Source organism: Myodes glareolus, chromosome 22, assembly GCF_982192425.1.
Source record: "Myodes glareolus chromosome 22, mMyoGla1.1, whole genome shotgun sequence".
Classification (NCBI taxonomy): domain Eukaryota; kingdom Metazoa; phylum Chordata; class Mammalia; order Rodentia; family Cricetidae; genus Myodes; species Myodes glareolus.
Genome location: NC_142047.1, coordinates 23,362,831 through 23,377,874, shown reverse-complemented (window position 1 = coordinate 23,377,874; position 15,044 = coordinate 23,362,831). Strand labels below are relative to the sequence as shown.

The window sequence follows — 15,044 nt, the reverse complement described above, 5'->3', positions numbered from 1 at the left end:
GACAGACATGGAACTTTGTTTCTCTCTGTCTTCCACTTTCCATGCAACAGACAGACAGGCATGTGTTCCTCGCTAAACAATAGGCGGTGATCCCTCCGCGGTCCATGCAAAGCACTTCATTTAGGGTCAGGTGATTACATGTGTGGGCAACTTTCTCCAATCCCTGGTCATTCTGCTGGAATTTGAAAGAGGAAATTCATCCTGACTTTGCAAGGAACTTGCACTCAGTCCCAGCAATGGATCCCTCCCAGGGGGTGTTCAAGTTCTGCTGAGTCCCATCCCTGAGCTCCTTTCTGATCTCTGTTCATTGCAGCTCCACATGTATGCACACAGTCACTCGATGAACATCTGTGAGGAGCGGTTACATTAGCGTCCCTGTGTCTTCATATTTATTGCTTTCCTGTGGAATCTTTAAAATCTGAGGTACATGCTTTTGGTATTTATTATTTTACTAAGAGTGACATTTGTGAAACTTCAAGCTTTAGGTGCATAGAAAATAATAACTGTAGGGTAGCTATGTGGCTCAATGAGTAAAGTGCTTGGTGCTCAATCTTGAGAACCCGAGTTTGAATCCCCAGCACCTAAATAAAGCCAGGTGTTGTGATACAATTCTGTTACCCCAGTGTTGAGCTGAGGATTTGTGGAAAGAGGTGGGGACTCCAGAAACGCTGGCCACCCAGTCTGGCAGAAATAAACAAACTCTAAATTCAGCAGAAGATCTTGTCTCAAACAATAAAGGTCCAGGCTGAGGTGACACTGACAGAGGCCTTTAAACCCAATATTTGGAGAACAGAAGCTGATGGGTATTTGTGAGTTATAGACCAGTCTGGTCTACAGAGTGAGTTCTAGGATAGGAACCTATGCTACACAGGGAACCCCAGTATTGCTTAAAAAAAAAACAAAAAGAAAGTATATTGTAAAGTGATAGAGAAAGATTCCCTATGTCAACCTCAGGCCTCCACATTCACCACAAACCCATGTGTATGTACATACATACAAATACCCAAGAACATGTATGTGCACACACACATGCACACACACAGCACATGTGCATGGACAAAAACCACACATATACAAACACACATGTGTGCAGAAACACACACACACACACACACACACACACAAAGTGAAAACTAACTGTAAAGAACCTCTAAGATTCAAACGTCTGGGAGGTTGGTGTCCCAATTTGTGATCACTTTTATTTCAAGAGAGAGTCACATGTAGCCCTGGCTGTCTAGTACCCAGACCATCCTGCTCCTCCTATTAATGTCGGGACTACAGCCTGTGCCACACCTGATTCTATATGGGGGCACAGCCAGTCCTGTAATCCCAGGTACTCTGGAAACCGTGATAGGGAATCAATGATTGAAGCCAGACTGGACTGCAAACTTCTAGGCCAACCTAAGACACTTGTTGAGATCTCGTGTCACAAGAGCCAACAAAGACCTTCTATCCTCTCTCCACCAAGGACAAAAAGGCTCAGTGTGAGGACCCTGTGTTACTCTCAGTACTCCCCATCCGTATATAACCCACAGTGTGACATTAAACTGGAAGAGAAAGGAAATCTGAATAAAGGATTGAGCCATTTCTGTGCCATGAGGGTGGGATTTTATGTATCTACACACATGCGTACACAGAAACACATAGACATAACCCGACACACAGCTGCTCTCTTCCATAAAGAGGAAGCTCATGACATCATCTGACTTTATCCTAGGACTCCTCCCCCTCCTTTGGGGCTGGGGTTAAAGAGGTAACAGAACAAAAACTAGATTCATGTACTATCAAGTTCATCTGTATCCCCAGTTCCTTATTTCAAAGTCATACACATATAAAAACCAGAGTTAGAATGAAATTGGCTTTTATTTACATATTTCACAGAAAAAGGAGGTTTAGTTATCAGTGTAGAGCTGTCTGAGAATCTCCGGATTGGTCCATACTGTTTTCACCTTAGAGTTGCACTGTCCTCCCATCAGGCACAGCACGTGCACTTGTCAGAGGCCCCTTTGCAGACACAGCCCTGGGCACACTTGGAGCAGCCCACGGGGCAGCAGGAGCAGCAGCCTGGAAACACAGGAGAGGAAGAGGTCAGAGCTGCTGTCCTAGGAGCTCCTGCCACACAGGCCCTGCTGAAGACCTGCTTCTTCCCCAACAAGATGGGAGAGGAGGTTGTCTTAGGAGAGCTCTGGCCAGAGCTACTAGACTGGCCCTGGGAGCTGTAGAGCATAATGCTTTGAGAAACAGTTGAACTGCCCTGAGCAGCAAAGTACATTTCTCAGAGCCAGCTCTGTGTGGGTTCCCGCTGAACCTTAGCCCCCACCCCAGCTCTCCTTCCCCACTCACTCTTCTTGCAGGAGGTGCACTTGCAGTCTTTGCAGCTACAGGAACTGCAGCGGGTGCAGGAGCTGCCTGTGTGGAGAAAAAACACAGCAGTGAGTAGAGAGAAATGCAGGATCTCAGGCAGGCCAACACCCTGGGCCCAGCTGTGTTAACTAAATCCACTCAGGATGCCAGGAAGCCTAGCTCCACCTTATACAGGACAGGGTAGGTCTTGAGTCTTTGATTCCTAAGTCTCCAAGATCCCTCACCTCTCTCCTTGTCTAGGCAATTTATAATACGTTCAATAATGCTGAGGCCCAACCCAGATGCCCCCACTACCTGGATGTTCAGAAGTCAGACATTTGTGTCACTAAATACTGCCTCCAACTCTGACAAAGCAGCCATTCTGACAATATTCCTGCTCCAAGGATAGATGAAGGTGCTTGCAAAGGGGAACGCAAAGAAGAACCAGTTTGAATCTACAACTAAAGCTGCTATTCCCACCAGTTCTCTGGACTACATGCTCCACGACTACAGGAATCCTGTCTGAGATCCAACCTGGCCATTCTAAAGTCCAAGAACAGGTTGTCTCTTACCAGTGGAGCAGGAGCAGTTGGGGTCCATTCCAAGATGTGGTGAAGGTGGAGCTACAGAGCAAGGGACTAGGAGGCAGCCAGGCTGCTGGAAGTCATGGTGATCCCTGCAGGCAGCTGCTTTCTCATAGTCCTGGGACAGGTCCGGGTGCAGAGTTTGCACCCAGCCATCAGCTGCACTTGCCTTTGCTGAGTCACACGAAGTCATGCTCCCTAACTGCTGAGCTCTGATGAGCTGTGGGGCATGGTCCCTGCTGTCACCTGTATGGAGCCCTCCTGCATTGTCTGCCTCTCCCACACCAGCCATACAGCATATTTGGCCCTGTTTCTCTTTTGTACCACCTAAGGCAGATGTGGGAATCTGTTCCATGCTGTGATCACAGCCAAGGTGGAGTAATTGTTATTTATTTCTTTATTAATTTATATACAGGGTCTGACATAACCTATTTTATACATGAAATCATGATCTTCCTGCTTCTATCTCCCAAGTAGGGATATGAATTACATGCCTGCAGCACCATGCTACCATGAGGAGGCATTTTAATGAAGGCCTGGGCACTGACTGCCCTGAAAGCACAGATATAAACTTTAGGCTATACATCCAAATTGACCTGCCTGGTTTACTACCTAAGAACAGTGCAGAAATGTTGGAGTGGGAGCAGAATGGTCTTCAGTGTTGTCAGCCAATGTCAGTCAACCAATGTCAACACAATGGAATTGACAGTCAATGTCAGCAACCAATTTCAGCTGAATGGAAGCTTGAAGAGATCCAAAGTGTGATGAAGCTAATGAGAGAGAGAGAGAGAGAGAGAGAGAGAGAGAGAGAGAGAGAACGAACATGAATCATCAATGGGCTTCTAGCAGAAAAAAAGAACCAGCAGCACATGACAATGAGGCCACTTTATTCAGATATGAAAATGTGTCCACTGAAGTCCTTTACCAGTGTGGCACTGGAGCAGCTGGGTCCATTTCCCATGGAAACGAGTTGGGATCCAATGGAACCAGCACAAAATCAGGCTTTAGGAGGCACATGTAAGCCCAGGAATCTGCCTGCTCACCTTATACTTAAGGCCGCCATGTGCGTGCAAATGTCGTGTGCAGACATTACCCCATATCTCAGCTGGCCTGTAGCTGTTTGTGCTGTGCAGAACGTGCAGTGAGGACCCACTATTCTGCTCCCTCATAGCAGAAGGGCAAACAAACTCTCATATTAACCAACAAAGTAAAAGTCACACATGCAAGAGTCAGTCCAGCAGGACAGCGACTTAGTTTATGACCTGAGGTCTTCATTTGCCAAAAGTTTCCTCCTCAGCCTTCTGTCTATCCTAGAGATACCCCGGTTATGCACAGACCTCTGGGTGCAGCCAGCAGCACCTGACCAATGATGTCCTGGAAGGGGAGAAGGTCAGCGTGGGGTGGGGGTATATGAACTCTATACCTCAGTCCTTGAACTTTAATAAAGCTAGACAGCCTTCAGTAGCTCAACCAGAAAGCAAGCAGACAACAAAGTGAGTTCACTCAGTTCAGAACACAGTATGTGACCTCTTCTGCCTCAGGCCCAGTCTGAACTGAGAATTCTAAGGCCCATCCCAGGTATCAAACACCAGGCTGAAAACCAAAGCAACATTTAGAAGAGGTTGAGGCCCCCCCCCACCCCCTGGGTGGCCTTAGGAGAGAAGGAGCCTGGAGCTTCCAGGCCTGCACTGGGCCAGGTGCAAGGGCCCCGCCCTCTGTGCAGCAGCAGTGACCTGGTGCCCACAGTCACACAAGGGGTGTGTCTGAGCTGAGTGCAAGCTTCCTGCTGAGCGCAGTCTCTGAGTGCAGAGTGCACACCGAGCAGGTGTTCCTTGTGGGGACTTCCTCAAGCATCCTGCGGGGGGGGTGGAGTTTTGCTCTCAGCTCTAAGCTGTGTGCAGTCATTCCAGTGTCTGTTGGCCTGTTCTAGCACATTAGCTGAGCATCCCTCCCTCTTAGAGTTCCAAGAACCTAGTCGGGAACGATTCCCACATTCAGCCCTGCACTATGGAGGTCACCTTGGTTATTCCAAAGTCTCTTTACCTCATCTGGAGATGCAAGTGTGAGTTGGAGAAATGTTTATTGATGTCACTCTTGTTTCTACCCCATTGCCTGTCTTTGTCCCTACCCCTGTCTTTGGTTTCATTTTCCTTGTCCCCAGCAAGAGGACAGACACGGGACTTTGTCTCTCTCTGTCTTCCAATTCCCATGCAATAGATAGACAGGCATGTGTTCCTGGCTAAATAGTAGCCGGTGAGCCCTCCGTGGTCCACCCATAGCACTTCACTTAGAGCCAGGTGATTACATATGCGGACAACATCCTCCAATCCCTGGTTATGCCTCTGGAATTTGAAAGTGGAAATTCATCCTGACTTTGCAAGGAACTTGCACTCAGTCCCAGCAATGGATCCCTCCCCGGAGGTGGTCTAGTGCTGCTGGGTTCCATCCCTGAGCTCCTTCCTTTCTCTGGGCCAATGCAGCTCTGCATGTATGCACACAGTCACACCATGAACAGCTGTGAGGAGCGGTTACATTAGATTCCCTGTGTCTTTATATATTTATTTGTTTCCTGTGGAATCTTTAATATCTGGTTTTCCAACTCTTAGAATTCATTTTTTTTTTTACCAATAATAGCATTTGAGAAACATCAGGTTTGAGGTGCATAGAAAATAATAACTGTAGTGGTTAGATATGTGGCTCAATGAGTAAAGTGCTTGGTGCTCAATCTTGAAGACCTGAGTTTGAATCCCCAGCTTCTACATAAAAAACAAGGAGTGCTGTTACAATCTGTCACCCCAGTGTTGAGATGAGAATGGGTAGAGTGAGCTGGGTACCCAGAATAAAAGGACACCCAGCCTGGCAGAAATAAAACAAGTTCTAATTTAAACAAAAGATCTTATCTTAAAAAGTAAGGGGGTCACTGAGGGGCTGGTGACAGAGGCCTTTAATCCTGCCACTAAGGAAGCAGAAGTTGGTGATTCTCTGTGAGATCGAGGCCACCTTGGTCTACAGAGTTAGTTTCTAGACTGGTTCCTATGCTACACAGAAAAATCCTGTCTTGATAAAAAAAAAGAAAGAAAGAAAGGAAGGAAGGAAGGAAGGAAGAAAGAAAGAAACAAAGAAAGGAAGAAAGAAAGAAAAGTAAGGTGTAAAGTGCTCGAATTTCACCATAGTCCATGTGTATGTACATCCACACAAATACCCAAGCACATGTATGTGCACACACACACACACACACACACACAGAGAAAATGTTCATGTAGAATCAAACACACATGTACATGTGCGTGCATACACACACACATACACACACACACACACACACACACACACACACACACACACACACACACCTAAAGTGAAAACAAACTATTAAGAACCTCTAAGGATGAAATATCTGTGTTGTTGGTATTTGGGAGCACCTATATTCTGAGATAGGGTCACATGTGGCTCAGCCTCTTTTGTCCACATACCATCCTGCTCTTAGTTCTTAATGCTGGGATTGCAGGCTGAGCCACACTTGATTCTACATCACATTTAAGTGGCCTGGGAGCACAGTTAATTCTGTAATATAAGGTCCTTGGGAAACTGAGGCAGGGGAAACAAAAATTCAAGGCCAGATTGGGCTGGAAATTCTAGACAAACCTAAGAAACTTGTTAAGATCTGGTGTCAATACCAACATCAAAGACCCTCAAACATCTCTCCACCAAGAGAAAAAAATAACATTTAGTGTGAAGACCCAGTGTTATGCTCAGTACTCTCCATCCCTATATAAGCCACAGTGTGAGCTTACACTGGATTAGAAAGAAAATGTGAATAAAGGATTGAGCCATTTCTATGCATCTACATATACACACATCTACACACATGTGCACACAGACACACATAGACATAACCCGGCACACAGCTGTGTCTTCCATTAAGAGGAAGTTCATGACATAATTCGACTTTCCATTAAGACACTTCCTTCTCTTTTGTGCCTGGGGTTGAAGAAGTTATGAGACCAGAACCAAATCCCTGTACCATAACGTTCATCTGTCACCCAGTTCCTTATTTCTAAGTCACACAAGAAAACCAGAGGTCGAATCAAACTGATTTTTTATTCACATATTTCACAGAAAAAGGAGGTTTAGTAATCAGTGTAGAGTCGTCTGAGAATCTCCGGGTTGGTCCATACTGTTTTCACCTTAGAGTTGCACTGTCCTCCCATCAGGCACAGCATGTGCACTTGTCAGAGGCCCCTTTGCAGACGCAGCCCCGGGCACACTTGGAGCAGCCCACGGGGCAGCAGGAGCAGAAGCCTGGAAACAAAGGAGAGGAAGAGGTCAGAGCTGCTGTCCTAGGAGCTCCTGCCACACAGGTCCCACTGAAGACCTGCTTCTTCCCCAACAAGAGCAGAAGGGGGTTGTCTTAGAACAGCACTGGCCTGAGCTACTGCAGTGGCCCTGGGAGCTGTTGGGGATAGTGCTGGTAAAGAGTTGAACTGCCCTGGGCAGCAAAGGACATTTCTCAGAGCCAGCTCTGTGTGGGTTACCGCTAAATCATAGACCCCACCCCAGCTCTCCTTCCCCACTCACTCTTCTTGCAGGAGGTGCACTTGCAGTCTTTGCAGCCACAGGAGCTGGAGCAGTTGCAGGAGCTGCCTGTGGAGGAGAAAAAATACAGCAATGAGTAGAGAGAAATGCAGGACCTCAGGCAGGCCAACACCCTGGGCCCAGCTGTGTTAACTAAATCCACTCAGGATGCCAGGAAGCCTAGCTCCACCTTATACAGGACAGGGTAGGTCTTGAGTCCTTGATTCCTGAGTCCCAAAGATCCCTCACCTCTCTCCTTGTCTAGGCAATTTATAATACGTTCAATAATGCTGGGGCCCAACCCAGATGCCCCACTACCTGGATGATTAGAAGTCAGACATTTGTGCCAGTAAATACTGCCTCCAACTCTGACAAAAAAGCCGTTCTGACAATATTCATAGTCCAAGGATAGATGAAGGTGCTTGCAAAGGGGAATGCTAAAAAGAACCGGTATGAATCTACAACTAAAGCTGATATTTCCACCAATACTCTGGACTACATGCTCCACGACTACAGGAATCCTGTCTGAGATCCAACCTGGCAATTCTAAAGTCCAAGAACAGGTTGTCTCTTACCAGTGGAGCAGGAGCAGCTGGGGTCCATTCCAAGATGTGGTGAAGGTGGAGCTACAGAGCAAGGGACTAGGAGGCAGCCAGGCTGCTGGAAGTCATGGTGATCCCTAGCAGGCAGCTGCTTTCTCATAGTCCTGGGACAGGTCCGGGTGCAGAGTTTGCACCCAGCCATCAGCTGCACTTGCCTTTGCTGAGTCACACGAAGTCATGCTCCCTAACTGCTGAGCTCTGATGAGCTGTGGGGCATGGTCCCTGCTCTCACCTGCATGGGGTCCTCCTGCATTGTCTGCCTCTCCCACACCAGTCATACAGCACATTTGTCCATGTTTCTCTCTTGTACCACCTAAAGCAGATGTGGGAATCTGTTCCCATGCTGTGGCCACAGCCAAGGTGAAGTATTTGTTATTTGTGTCTTTATTAATTTATAAACAGGGCCAGACATAACCTATTTTATAGATGAAATCATGATCCTCCTGCCTCTACCCCCCAGGTAGGGATATGAATTACATGCCTGCAGCACCACGCTACAATGAGGAGGCATTTTAATGAAGGCCTGGCACTGACTGCCCTGAAAGCACAGATATAAACTTTAGGCTATACATCCCAATTGACCTGCCTGGTTTACTACCTAAGAACAGTGAAGAAATGTTGGAGTGGGAGCAGAATGGTCTTCAGTGTTGTCAGCCAATGTCAGTCAACCAATGTCAACACAATGGAATTGACAGTCAATGTCAGGAACCAATTTCAGCTGAATGGAAGCTTGAAAACATCCAAAGTGTAATGAAGCTAATGACAGAGACAGAGACAGAGAGAGACAGAGAGAGAGAGAGAGAGAGAGAGAGAGAGAGAGAGAGAACGAACATGAACCATCAATGGGCTTCTAGCAGAGAAAAAGAACCAGCAGCACATGACAATGAGGCCACTTTATTCAGATATGAAAATGTGTCCACTGAAGTCCTTTACCAGTGTGGCACTGGAGCAGCTGGGTCCATTTCCCATGGAAACGAGTTGGGATCCAATGGAACCAGCACAAAATCAGGCTTTAGGAGGGATTATGGAAGCCCAGGAATCTGCCTGCTCACTTTATACTTAAGGCCGCCATGTGCGTGCAAATGTCATGTGCAAACATTACCCCATATCTCAGCTGGCCTGTAGCTGTTTGTGCTGTGCAGAACGTGCAGTGAGGACCCACTATTCTGCTCCCTCATAGCAGAAGGGCAAACAAACTCTCATATTAACCAACAAAGTAAAAGTCACACATGCAAGAGTCAGTCCAGCAGGACAGCGACTTAGTTTATGACCCGATGTCTTCATTTTCCAAAAGTTTCCTCCTCAGCCTTCTCTCTATCCTAAAGATACCCCGGTTATGCACAGACCTCTGGGTGCAGCCAGCAGCACCTGACCAATGATGTCCTGGAAGGGGAGAAGGTCAGCGTAGGGTGGGGGTATATGAACTCTATACCTCAGTCTTTGAACTTTAATAAAGCTAGACAGCCTTCAGTAGCTCAACCAGAAAGCAAGCAGACAACAAAGTGAGTTCACTCAGTTCAGAACACAGTATGTGACCTCTTCTGCCTCAGGCCCAGTCTGAACTGAGAATTCTAAGGCCCATCCCAGGTATCAAACACCAGGCTGAAAACCAAAGCAACATTTAGAAGAGGTTGAGGCCTCCCCCCCCCCCCCCCCCCCCGCCGGGTGTCCTTAGGAAAGAAGGAGCCTGGAGCTTCCAGGCCTGCAGGCCCTGCCCTCTGTGCAGCAGCAGTGACCTGGTGCCCACAGTCGCATAAGGGGTGTGTTTGAGCCGAGTGCAAGCTTCTTTCTGAGCGCAGTTTCTGAGTGTAGAGTGCACACAGAGCAAGTGTTTTTTGTGTGGACTTTCTCAAGCAGCCGGCGGAGGGTGGAGTTTTGCTCTCAGCTCTAATCTGTGTGCAGTCATTCCAGAGTCTGTTGGCCTGTTCTAGCAAATTCGCTGGGCATCCCTCCCTCTTAGAGTTCCAAGAACCTAGTCGGGAACGATTCCCACATTCAGCCCTGCACTATGGAGGTCACTCCAGTTATCCCAAAGTCTCTTTACCTCATCTGGAGACGCAAGTGTGAGTTGGAGAAATGTTTATTGATGTCACCCTTGTTTCTACCACATTACCTGTCTTTGTCCCTGCCCCTGTCTTTGGTTTCATTTTCCTTGTACCCAGAAAGAGGACAGACACGGGACTTTGTCTCTCTCTGTCTTCCACTTTCCATGCAACAGACAGACAGGCATGTGTTCCTGGCTAAACAATAGGCGGTGATCCCTCCGTGGTCCACGCAAAGAACTTCACTTAGAGTCAGGTGATTACATGTGTGGGCAACTTTCTCCAATCCCTGGTCATTCTGCTGGAATTTGAAAGAGGAAATTCATCCTGACTTTGCAAGGAACTTGCACTCAGTCCCAGCAATGGAGCCCTCCCAGGGGTTTGTCTAGTGCTGCTGAGTTCCATCCTGAGCTCCTTCCTGATCTCTGTGCAGTGCAGCTCCACATGTATGCACACAGTCACTCGATGGACAGCTGTGAGGAGCGGTTACATTAGAGTCCCTGTGTCTTCATATTTATTGTTTTCCTGTGGAATCTTTAAAATCTGAGTTTCATGCTCTTGGAATTTAATTATTTTACTAAGAGTAGCATTTGTGAAACTTCAGGCTTGAGGTGCATAGAAAATAATAACTGTAGGGTTAGGTATGTGGCTCAATGAGTAAAGTGCTTGGTGCTCAATCTTGAGGACCTGAGTTTGAATCCCCAGCTCCTACATAAAAGGTCAGGAATGGTGGTAAAAGTCTGTCACTCCAGTGTTGACCTGAGGGTTTGTTGAGATTGGTGGGTAACCAAAATTGCTGGCCATTCACCGTGGTAGAAATAAAGCAAATTCTAAATTCAGCAGAAGATCTTATCTCAAGCAGTAAGGTAGAAGCTGAGGCACGGGTGACACAGCCCTTAATTCCAGCACTAGGGAAGCAGAAGCTGATGGGTCTCTGTGAGTTCACAAACAGCCTGGTCTACAGAGTGAGTCCAGGACAGTCTCCTATGTTACAGAGAGAAACCCAGTCTTGGTTAAAAAAAAAAAATGTCAATAAAGTAAGTTGTAAAGTGATCGAGGAAGATTCCCTATGTCAACCCCAGGCCTCCACATTCACCACAAGCCCATGTATGTGTACATACACACAAATACCCAAGCACATGTATGTGCACGCACACACACATGCACACACAGCACATGTGCATGAACAAACAAACCCACATACATGACCACATGTGTGTGCATACACACACACATACACACAAACATACAAAGTAAAAACAAACTATTAAGAACCTCTGGCTGGGTCATGTGTCAACTGGGAACTTAGCATCCTAAGGCCCTTGCTAGGTACCTTACACCATGCTGGAAGTCCTAAGTAACAATTTGAGAAGGCCCAGATCCCACTGGGTGGTGAGTTAGGACAGAATAAGTCTGGCAGCTTCCAAATTTGCACTGGGCCCATTGAAATCCACAGCACTCTTAGCAGAGTAGGTGAACTTGTGACCTTCATCACACTACTGGGTGTGACTGAGCTGAGTGCAAGCTTCCCCAGGGTGCAGTCTCTGCTTGCAGAGTGCACCTGGCCTTCTGAGCAGGCCCCTGGGTGGCCTGCGGGAGGCGGGGCTTTGCATTCAGCTCTAATCTGTGTGCTGTCATTTAGCTTCTTTTTTCTGGTCCTAGCAAACTCGATGGAGGTGGAGGGGGGTGTTTGCAGATGTCACCTTGCTTCTAACACATTGCCAGTCTTTGTCTCCACCTCCATCTATGGCCTCATTTCTGTTGTATCCAGTAAGAGGAGAGACACAGTAATTTGTCTCTGTCTTACATTTTCCATGCTGCACATACAAAAGCATGGCTTCTTGGCCCAAAGCTATAGCCAGTGAGCCCTTCCCAGTCCATGGACGGTTCGATGCAAAGCAATTCATTTAGAGTCAGAAGATTACATACATGGGCAACTTCCTCCAATCCCTGGTCACACGCCTGGAATTTGAAAGAGGAAATTCATCCTGACTTTGCAAGGAATGTGCACCCAAGTCCCAGCAATGGAGCCCTCCCAGGGGGTGGTCTAGTGCTGCTGGGTTCCATCCCTGAGCTCCTTGCTGATTTCTGGGCCAGTGCAGCTCCACATGTATGCACATAGTCACTCGATGAACAGCTGTGAGGAGTGGTTAGGTTAGAGTCCCTGTGTCTTCATATATTTATTGTTTTCCTACTGAAGCCTCAAAAACTGAGTTTCATGCTGTTGGAATTTATATTTGTACAGATAGTATCATTTGAGAAACATCAGGCTAGAGGTGCATAGAAAATAATAACCGTGAGGTACATGGCTCAATGAGTAAAGTGCTTGCTGCTCAACCTTGGGGAACTCAGTTTGAATCCCCAGCTCCTACATAAAAAGCCAGGAGTGGTGGTACAATCTGTCACCCCAGTGTTGAGCTGAGGGTATGTGGAGAGAGAGGGTCCCCAGGGTTTGCTGGCTATGCATCCTGGCAGAAGTAAAGCAAGGTCTAAATTCAGTTGAAGCTGAAGATCTTGTCTCAAAAAATATCAGGGGGAGGTTGGGCCTTCAATCCCAGCACTAGGGAAGCAGAAGTCAGTGCATCTCTGAGTTTGAGGCCAGCCTGGTCTACACAGTGAGTTCAAGGACAGCCAGGGTTACACAGAGAAACCCTGTCTCAAAAAGAAGAAGAAGAAGAAGAAGAAGAAGAAGAAGAAGAAGAAGAAGAGGAGGAGGAGGAGGAGGAGGAGGAGGAGGAGGAGGAGGAGGAGGAGGAGGAGGAGGAGGAGGAGGAGGAAGAGGAGGAGGAAGAGGAGGAGGAGGAGGAGGAAGAGGAGGGAGAGGAGGAAAAGGAGGAAGGGAAGAAGAAGAAGAAGGGTGTAAAGTGATAAAGATTCCCTATGTCATCAATATCAATCTCAGCCTCCATGTTCACCAGAATCATGTGTGTACACATACACACTCATACAGAAGCACATGTGCATGCACACACATACACAACCTCATGTGCATGCACACATAAACACATACACAAGCACATGTACGTGCTTACAGACACACACCCAAAGAGAAAAGGACAATTGAGATCTTCTAAGGATCCAACAGCTGGGAGTTGGTTGTTCCACTATGTGAGTACTTTTATTTTGAGATAGGGTCCCATGTAGCTCAGGCTGTCTAGTAACCCAGACCATCCTGCTCCTACTTCTTAATGTTGGGATCACAGGCACGAGCCACACCTGATTATACATCACATTTATATGGCCTCACGCACAGTCTAAAGTCCTTGGGAAACTGAGGCAGGGAAACTAAAAATTCAAGCCAGACTAGGCTGCAAAATTCTAGGCCAACTTAAGAAACTTGTTGAGATCTGTTGTCAAAGCAGTCATCAAAGACCCTCTAACATGTCTCCAGCAGAATAAATAAATGAAGAGGCTCAGTGTTAAGGATCCCTGACTAGCATGCCAGTCAGCCTGTGTTCATCTCAGTACCCCCTCATATGCCCCACAATGTGAGGCACTGATACTGGAATAGAGAGAGAAGGTGAAGAGATGATAGAGGCTTTTCTGTGTTGCGAGGGTGAGATACTGAGCATCTACACCTGCACTCTCCTAACCCGGCACACAGCTGCTGTCTTCCTTTGAGAGGAAGCTCATGGCATAATTCAACTTTATCCTAAGACACTTTCCCCTCCTTTGGAGCAGGAGGTGAAGAGGTAAAGGGACCAGAACCAGATCCCTGTACTATCAAGTTCATCTATCACACAGTTCCTTATTTCAAAGTCACACAAAGAAAACCAGAGTTAGAATCAAATTGGCTTTTTATTCACATATTTCATAGAAAAAAAGCAGATTTATAAACACGGTAAAGCTGTATGAAACACTTTGGGTTGGTCCACACTATTTACACCTCGGAGCTGCTGCACTGTCCTCCCATCAGGCACAGCACGTGCACTTGTCAGAGGCCCCTTTGCAGACACAGCCCTGGGCACACTTGGAGCAGCCCACGGGGCAGCAGGAGCAGCAGCCTGGAAACAAAGGAGAGGAAGAGGTCAGAGCTGCTGAGTGGCCCTGGGAGCTGTAGGGCATAGTGCTTGGAGAAACAGTTGAACTGCCCTGGGCAGCAAAAGATATTTCTCAGAGCCAGCTCTCTGTGGGTTCCCGCTGAACTGTAGCCCTCACCCCAACTCTCCTTCCCCACTCACTCTTCTTGCAGGAGGTGCACTTGCAGTCTTTGCAGCCACAGGAGCTGGAGCAGGTGCAGGAGTTGCCTGTGGAGGAGAAAAAACACAGCAGTGAGTAGAGAGAAATGCAGGGTCCCTGTGGGGCCAACACCATGTGCCCAGCTCAGTTCATTAAATCCAACCCAGGACTCCAGGGAGCCTAGCTCCATCTCTCTTGGGATAGGGCAGGGCTTGTGTCTTCCATTCCTAGACACAAAGGACCTCACCTCCTAGTCATAATACCGTTAATAATGCCTAGGGCTCTACCCAGATATCCCCCACTACTTGAGTGTTCAGGAGCCAGACATTTGTGCGCCTAAATACTGCCTCCAACCTCGACAAAGGAGTCGTTCGGATAATATCCCTACTCCAAGGATCGATGAAGGTGCTTGTAAAATGGGACGTTAAATTAACTAGAATGAATCTCCAACTGAAGGCGCTATTCCCGTCAATACTCTTCTACATCCTCCAGGACAGCAGGAATCCGGTCTGCGATCCTGACTGGCAATTCTAAAGACGAAGAACTGGGCTTCTCTTACCTGTGGAGCAGGAGCAGTTGGGGTCCATTCTGAGCTGGTGAAGCTGGAGCTGTGGAGCAAGTGACTAGGAGGCGGTCAGGCTGCTGGAAGTCCTGCTGACGCCTAGCGGGCGGCCTGCTTTCTTTATAGTCGTGGGACCGGACCGTGCGCAGAGTTTGCA

General features: G+C 47.5%; 3 protein-coding genes across 3 annotated transcripts; all 3 read right to left on the bottom strand.

The window, feature by feature from the left end:
• Positions 1–1,844: 1,844 nt before the first annotated feature.
• On the bottom strand, positions 1,845–3,090 carry LOC148118481 (metallothionein-1-like). Its single transcript, XM_087900227.1, has 3 exons — positions 2,916–3,090; positions 2,344–2,409; positions 1,845–2,064 (listed from the first exon to the last, which is right to left on the bottom strand). Exons 1-3 carry the CDS (start codon positions 2,941–2,943, stop codon positions 1,973–1,975), a joined length of 186 nt encoding a protein of 61 aa, XP_087756353.1. The 5' UTR covers positions 2,944–3,090; the 3' UTR covers positions 1,845–1,972.
• Positions 3,091–7,009: 3,919 nt separating this feature from the next.
• Positions 7,010–8,291, bottom strand: LOC148118480 (metallothionein-1-like). The gene is made up of 3 exons (XM_087900230.1): positions 8,078–8,291; positions 7,506–7,571; positions 7,010–7,229 (listed from the first exon to the last, which is right to left on the bottom strand). Exons 1-3 carry the CDS (start codon positions 8,244–8,246, stop codon positions 7,138–7,140), a joined length of 327 nt encoding a protein of 108 aa, XP_087756356.1. The 5' UTR covers positions 8,247–8,291; the 3' UTR covers positions 7,010–7,137.
• A 5,634-nt stretch (positions 8,292–13,925) lies between these two features.
• On the bottom strand, positions 13,926–15,044 carry LOC125396683 (metallothionein-1). Its single transcript, XM_048428680.2, has 3 exons — positions 14,885–15,044; positions 14,328–14,393; positions 13,926–14,150 (listed from the first exon to the last, which is right to left on the bottom strand). The coding sequence occupies exons 1-3, from the start codon at positions 14,910–14,912 to the stop codon at positions 14,059–14,061; spliced, it is 186 nt and encodes a 61-aa protein (XP_048284637.2). The 5' UTR covers positions 14,913–15,044; the 3' UTR covers positions 13,926–14,058.